The sequence below is a fragment of the Diplotaxodon limnothrissa genome, linkage group LG11, assembly GCF_057381915.1.
Source record: "Diplotaxodon limnothrissa isolate DT_005_m linkage group LG11, D_limnothrissa_male_GT1.1, whole genome shotgun sequence".
Lineage (NCBI taxonomy): Eukaryota > Metazoa > Chordata > Actinopteri > Cichliformes > Cichlidae > Diplotaxodon > Diplotaxodon limnothrissa.
The window spans coordinates 23,801,570-23,809,270 of NC_140606.1; the positions used below are offsets into that span (position 1 = coordinate 23,801,570).

The 7,701-nt window shown below is 42.7% G+C and overlaps 1 protein-coding gene across 1 annotated transcript; it reads right to left on the minus strand.

The window, feature by feature from the left end:
• Positions 1 to 4,481: 4,481 nt before the first annotated feature.
• On the minus strand, positions 4,482 to 7,251 carry cited4b (Cbp/p300 interacting transactivator with ED-rich tail 4b). The gene is made up of 2 exons (XM_085365390.1): positions 7,069 to 7,251; positions 4,482 to 6,123 (listed from the first exon to the last, which is right to left on the minus strand). The coding sequence occupies exons 1-2, from the start codon at positions 7,072 to 7,074 to the stop codon at positions 5,359 to 5,361; spliced, it is 771 nt and encodes a 256-aa protein (XP_085221516.1). The 5' UTR covers positions 7,075 to 7,251; the 3' UTR covers positions 4,482 to 5,358.
• Between the last annotated feature and the right edge of the window lie 450 nt (positions 7,252 to 7,701).

The window sequence follows — 7,701 nt, forward strand, 5'->3', positions numbered from 1 at the left end:
TGGATATAACACCTCGGTTTCACACAACAATGCACAAATTCTGCAATATTAGACACTTCCATGTTTGACTGGTCGGTCTTACAATAGCATTTCTTGTGGATTATATAACAAGTTTATAATGGATAGAGAAGAAAATGGGTTCACACCTCAGACTCACAGGAAATATTTCCAAAATATATCCTTTTTTTGTTTACTGCCATCCATGTCTATGTACGGCCGGGGGTGGGGGTGGGTTGTGGCTTCAAGGTCGCTGACTTTCTTCTGTGGTAATACACTCTGAACCCTGTGATGGTGAAGATCCAAAGGCAAAATCTGTTTATCACCTTACTGATGAGCGCAAAGAAAGCACAAATGCACAACAGCATCGATACAGCAGTCGCCTAGGTGAAAATTAACACTTTATCAGAGGATTTCCCCCAGCAGGATAACACATGAGGGGATGGACAACAACTGTTCTGTTGCAGTAATTCCACCCACAGCCTATGGCTTGTTACTCGGCCTTTGGTAGCATGTGCTTGCCACTGTCAACAGATTAGCACACAGGCTTAAAGCCCTGTTCACAAAGACACTGTGTACAGAACTAGACTGCTTCCCTCTCATTCACCCATTCTATCATATGAATCTGTAACCCCCCTGGACTGGCCCAAATAATTTCCCAGTTGACACTAAACAGGTCAAATAAACCTGCAAATACAGAAGTTACTATATAACCCACTGATGATAAACAAATAGCAGCTTAAAACGTCGACGCTACGTCCCTATTATTAGAGCTCACTGTACAATATATCTAACAGTCTCATAAAGGGTTTGTTTCAGATGAGGGTACATAAGTGTCCCTGTGATCTTTCATTTCAGCGCCTTCTAAATGTTAGTACCTTAGAGTTTGAAACCTATAGCTGACTAACGTCTAATCTGTGCAGTTACCAGACAAACAACAACAAAAAATGAACAATGGAGTGCACAAAAATTTCAAGTTCTGCTTTGCGTTATGCACACTGACACATGAGTTAACTTTCTAACAAAATTGTGAAATAGCAACTGCTCAGTTTGGGTCAACTGTGTAAATCACACAACCCCTAAATATTTACCACCTTTAGACATTGTTGGGACACCTTGATGTGTTTGAGTCGGGCTTGGCTGAGAAGTGTCAGCTGCGCGCAGGAAAATAAATTATTTACACCCCCTCCTTTGACTTCAAAGGGCTGGCAAGCCATTCAACCCCAGATTTGGGGAGGTGGGGGTCGGAGGAGGAGTTGCTAGTCACTAGGCAACATCTGTCTCACCTGCCCCAACATGCCAGAATTAGATATTTATCTCTGAAGGATGTATGCACAGGGTACAAAAGGTACATATAGATGACAAATTAAAAGCGAATTTATCAACTCCTACACTGCGATGGCTCTTTTTTTGAAACATGGTTTGAATTTACTTTTTCACTTAGAAAGACAGGTCACTGCAAATTGTACACTGTGGCCTTTGCAGCTAGCGCATCTCAACTCAATTAAACGCCTGCGAGAGATGCTGGACTGACATGTTAGAAGCAGCTCTTCAACATCATCAAAATCACAAATGGGACAGCATTACACCAGTGAAATTTCAGAGACATGTACGATCAGTGTCACATACTGAATCAACGCCTTACTAGGACAATTTATGTTGCTTTTTTGCTTAAATGTATTACCCATCTGTTCTTTTAAAAGCTTTGTCAGTATGAGTCATGTAGAAAGCTGACTGGCTAGACTGTTGTGTCCAGAAAACAGTGTGACAATGTGATTTTCCTCCTCATGTGGAAAACGGTTTTGTTGCTTCTTTATTGCGCAACAGCTAGCAGCTACCCTAAGATGGCCTTTTGCGTTGCAGTATCTATGATATTTTGGCTGTGCCAAGGGAAGTACAGGGAAGGACAGTGCACAATGAAACTTCGTGTCAAGTGGCGACACAAGGTGACCGTTCAGCTAGAAAATCAGGAACTTTGGCTTGAGCAACATGGCCACTGTATGAAGCCTGCCCTAAGGGAGCCGTTGTTTATTTACCCTCTGCCAGCACGCAGACACAATGTTAACACAAAGCATGCCAAACAACACCAAACTCTCGTTAAAGCAGGCAAGTTCAAGCATGTGCCACCATCACACAGTATTCACAGAGACAGAACCAGTCTTCTTAGTGATTATAAATAACTCGTCCATTCATCTGGGAATCTCAGGTTAATATCCTGTTTTGTTTCTCTCAATGTGCATTTCAGCCATTTCTTCACATCTCTCGCACTGGTGGGAAAATTTTTATTTCAAAATTAAAACTGAAGAGGAAAAATGCTTTGCCATTGCTTTTACATTTTATGAATGTTTCTCACTACCCGCATTTGCACAAGTACTCCAACATAATCCGACAACACAGATGACGTTTTAAGGATCACAATGACCAGAGATGAGACATAAAACCTTTATCTTCCCATTGCTCCACACTGATACGTAGGTAGCCCTGTTAGCCTGTTTGATCAGGTTGTGTGCGGATGATGCGCACGTGCGTGCATGTGAAGACCTGGCCATGCGTGACAACAGCAAATGACCACCTATCCGTCACTGGCACTAGGGCCAAAGATTAACATGAGCTTAGGCTTGGCACCAGCTGGACCACAGCCTGGAAAGAGAAAACTAGACAGTACTTAATGCAGACATGGAGATCTGAAGAGAGGAACGTAAAGTATTTTGCATGATGTGTGGTTTTTTTTTTTTAGTTTATTCCTTTTAACTGGAATCATAAAAGTTATGTGGGAAAATCCAGCTAAGAAATCCCCGAGAGCAAAAGCAAAAAACACGAAAAAAATCCCTCCACCTAATTTCTAATTGTAAACTCAAGAGATCCTTACAATTTCTCTCTCTCTTCTTATCTTTTGTCTCTTTCAATTTGCCTGTCTGCACGTCTTAGAATGTGGCTTTTGGTCTGTGACTTATATTGAGAAAACAGCAAGCTGCCACAGGAAGACTGTTGTGCTGAAGCAGTTGCTGTGGGTGGGCTGAAAACGAGAGAGCAAGAAAAACAGAAGTTAACAGTAAACGTCTCCATGTGTCCCACCCTGCTTAGCCTGCGTCTAGACTGGCCTCCGTGAGGCAGGCGGCAGTCATAACAAGGGATTCAGAGAGCAAACAGGGCTGTTTTGCGTAGTTAGCCACTCGTCTATGGAGTTGCAATCAAGAAAAAAAAAAAAAAAAAAAACCTCTGCATTTAATTGGGGCTGAACAAGAAGCTCGCAGTGCAACGTACAATTATGAGATATAAGAGGAGACAGTTCTGAGTTCTGACAGTGTGCCAACATGCCCCATGTGCCACACACACCAGAAGACCATCTCACCAGATTGGCACTGGGCAAAAGGACCTGCAACCGTTACTAAGCACTGTGCCAAGGCTGTTGGCCTACTTATGAGCTGTTCTCATGTTAGTGTCAAGCCAAGAAAATCTACACATACACACATGCACCCTTAAGCAAGTCTTTGTTATTTAAAACATGCCCTGCATTTAGGCCAAGATATTTCAGCTTGGCCCATCCATTATACCATGCTTCAAATTGAGCTTGTTGGCCTTTAACACAATTGGACAACTGAACAGAGGTGGCTGTTTGAAGAGCTGCACCGACTTCAAAATTGAGCAATCAGCTAACACTATTTTTGCAACCATGCTCTCATTTCCCATCCTTGTTACTGATGATGCCACTAAAGATGCCTTTGTTGACAATGTGAAGAGCTAACTGTGGTGGTGACATTCCCAACATGACCTCAATCAAGCATTTTCATAGCCCGGAGGCACAAAACAATTCAACAAACTCAGACACCGCAGAGAATCTCTTTACCCTCATTTTTATAATGAATGCAATTATATTAGGAAAATTGTTTTACTCCTCCAACAGGCAGTGGCCCTGACTAGAGAGGGGCTGTTTTGAATTTGTTTGGTTACTGTTTACAGTCAATTGTCAGTTTCTTTGACCACCCTCTATGGACGGCACCATTTCTGAATTACAGTTTATGCGCATAAAGTCAGTTAAAACACGATCAAAAATAACTTAAGTACTCTACACAAAGAATAGAAAGAATTGGATTCAGCATTGTAAGCTGAATGCACACCACCCTATGACTGGATATGTTGTCAAACACCTTTAATGTCATCTAAACACTTATTTTACTTAATCACCAAGGGGAGAAAAATGCTCAATGTCATTGGTCATTGAAAGTCACTGCAGTTATCACCATGTCAATCATGGTCTTATCAGTGATACTTAGTTTTAGCTATGAAAAGGTAAATTAAACTGTAAACTCAGGAGATCTGGACCAGATATCCACCTCAAACTGCACAAATAATGTATTTTTTAAAACATTCCTTCTCAGATTTGAAAGAAAACCGAGGATTCACCCAGAGGTTAACCTAAGCACTGCCTGAGGGAAGAGCTATGCAATGAATGGAAAAGCAGGCCACACATCTATCCAGGCCATTTTTATTGATCCTTGAAACCCCTTTCACAAAGACCATCCCACCCCCCCATCTCGACCACAAAAAGGGGACAATATAAACAACCAATAAATAAGAATCTGCGTGATTAAGGCGGTTCTACATCTCCAATAGAACACAACAGTGTGGACATGTTGGAGTTATACAGCTTCATACAGTACAAGCAGTAGATTTTTCAGAACATCACATCTAAAAAAGGCAGCACTTCATGAAAAGTGAACCATTTTTAAGTTTGGATGAAACTCCCATTGTAATGAAACAACACTTTACTTCTGTAATTTAAAAAATAAAAACCCATGCTCTTTTAGATGACACTGGCATCAGAGCTTATTTCAAGACTATGCCACATAGAGTTGGGAAAAAAATAAAAATTGCAGAAAACTAATTTTATTTTCCGCCCCCAACCTACGTTCAGAAAAAGATCATTAAACCACTTCAATCCCAAAATGGAGAAGCTGGTTGTTCTTTATATCAGGTTTCTCAGATAGGAATAAATAAATACACTTTTTAAACTGGTAAACTGTCTTGGAGTCCAGGCTTGGGAGGCTACATAGTGTCATAGCATTGTTCAGAGTGGCTTTTAAGAACTTCAGCATTTCTTTATTACATTCATGTCCAGGAAATAGGAGAAGTGGGCCCTAAAGCCATCCACCCTCTGGCCACAAGTGCACAAGACGCATGCCCTGTGCATTCAACGCAAATACCCAGAGTTCTCCTTTGTGCACCCTGCACAGCATTGTGGTATAGTCGTACGGAGAGGTGCTCACAAAATAAAAAGTGAGGAAATGAACGCTCTTCGTCTGTTCTGAACAATTCTCACTCTTCTGTCTCCATTTTTGCGCAACTGCAAATAAGGTCCTCTCAGCAACTAACAGTGCTTGGCTGCTGTTTGCTGACAAAGTCCGAGATGAAATCAAATTCATTCTGGCCCAGGAAGAGTTCTGGCAGCTCCTGGACTCGGTCCAAGCCCAGCTCCATGACCAGTGAAGTCAGGACATCTTCGTCAATCATATCCGCATCCATGCCATTCAAGGCTAGTGCCGGGCTAGCCATGTGCTGCATGTTAGCCAGCTGAGCTGGGCTCATGCGGTACTGGGCTGTGGGCCCCATGTGGTTCCCACCCATAGGACCCAGCGGATGTCCATGGTACTGGGTGTTGAGTTTCTGCAGTTGCATGCTGGCCATTAGCTGCTGAGAAGTTAATCCTCCATTCATGAACTGTTGTTGCTGTTGCTGCTGCATATGCTGGGCCTGCTGTTGGTGCTGTTGCGGATGCATGTGGTGCTGCTGTTGCGGATGATGTTGTTGTTGCTGCTGGGGCTGGCCATTATACATCATGTGACCAGAGGTCATTTGATGGTGACCCATCTGGGCCCCATTCAGCTGTCCATTCATGGGTCCAGCCACCATGCCCTGTCGCTGCCTCATGGCGGTCTCCATGTTGGCCTGAGTGCCACCATAGTGCATCATCTGGCCACTGGGCAGCACCCTCATGCCCTGCTGGTTGGCATGCTGCTGGGGTCCTGCCTGTAGGCCGCTATTCATACCCATCCTGTAACCGTGGAGACTGGCACCCGCTGAGTTGTGATTCATGGGCATCATCAGATGATCTGCCATGCCTCCTGTCTATGGACAGAGAGGAGACACTGTTAGAACAAAGTAAGGGGCAGGCAAGGTGTTTCAAAGCACTAAGAAAATTTAGGAGAACACCAAGCAATATGGAATGTGCAAAGCTAGCCACCCATTTAAACCAGTATCAAACTGGTTAAAACAACAACAGAAATAATGTCACCATGTTTTAGGTTTTACTTGGCTGTGTAGTCCAAACCGGAGTCTCTATATAAATACTGACTTCTTTTACAGTCACCACGCTCTTCACCTTCATTGAAAAGAAACAAAGATACACGCTTCCTTACAATGTCACGATTCCACCTCGAGTTAAACCACCGAAATCGATTCCGGTGGAATAAATAAATAAAAAATCTGCAAGGTTGTTTTGCCCACTGGCTAATACTGAGAGAAATACTGGTGTGTTTAGTCTTCCTAAAACCTGCTCTCTCTTTGTGCCAAGGAATGAACGCCCAGGTTGAAATTACAGGTTAACGTACACTGTTTGGGTACATTTTAAAGCCAGATAATTCATCCATGACGGGATCGGCAAAACAGAGGCAAAATGCGTGCATCGCGTAATGCACAGTTTAAAATCCTATATATGTTGCATGACAGCTGAGGCAGAAAAATCTGTTACATTTTACGCACGTAAGGTTGCAACAAAGAACACTGACATCATGCAACATCTCCCCAACAGCTGAATCACCATAATTCTAACAAGGTATAAAATTAAACAGAGGCTCCCGATTTCCACCAATTACGGCGATTCGTTTGTTTAAATGTTAGTCTCTGATAATATCCTCCACACTCTAGCCTAGTGTTATTCATTTTCGTAATCTCGACTTTGAAACAAGGGAATGCAAACAATGGAGCAGCAGCAGCAGCAGCAGCCCCCAAGACCACCACAGACTAAAACACCAATTTCCCCAACAAATAAATCCGATAAAAAAAATCACTTACCCGCATTCACTACGTTTCCACAAAGTTGCGCGACTTTTCTTCAGCTCCGGCTTTTTGAACAGTTTTCCTCTTGTAATCGTAGCTCCTCTGAATTACAGCGTGTATTCCACAGGGTTACGCTTCATGCTCAAGCGGGGACGGTGTGCACAAAGACTGCCGCATCAGATCTTGAAACGACTGCCTATTTTCTGGGTCAACTCAGGGATTATGTACATCTAAAAAGCTCAGAGGAAGGCAGTCGGGGAGAGGTGGAGCCTCGGTCCTGCCTCTTCTTTGTTCCTATTGGCCCTACTTAATATAATTGTGCATGGGCGTAGAAAAAAAGGGGGCAGTTGGAGAGTTGTGACACAGTAGCCAATTTAAATACCCTCCTCCCCACAGTTTCTTTTTGAAAGATTATTTAGACATCTTATTTGTCATCAAAGCAGGTTTAAATTTCCTGCTGTGCTTGCAAAAGGCGAATAAAATACTAGAGTGACAAGGGATGGATAGATAGATAGATAGATAGATAGATAGATAGATAGATAGATAGATAGATAGATAGATAGATAGATTTTGTCTGTATTTATGCATAAATGCATGAGCATGGACACACTAAGGCAGTACGTCAAACATCACATTGGTGTGGAAAAA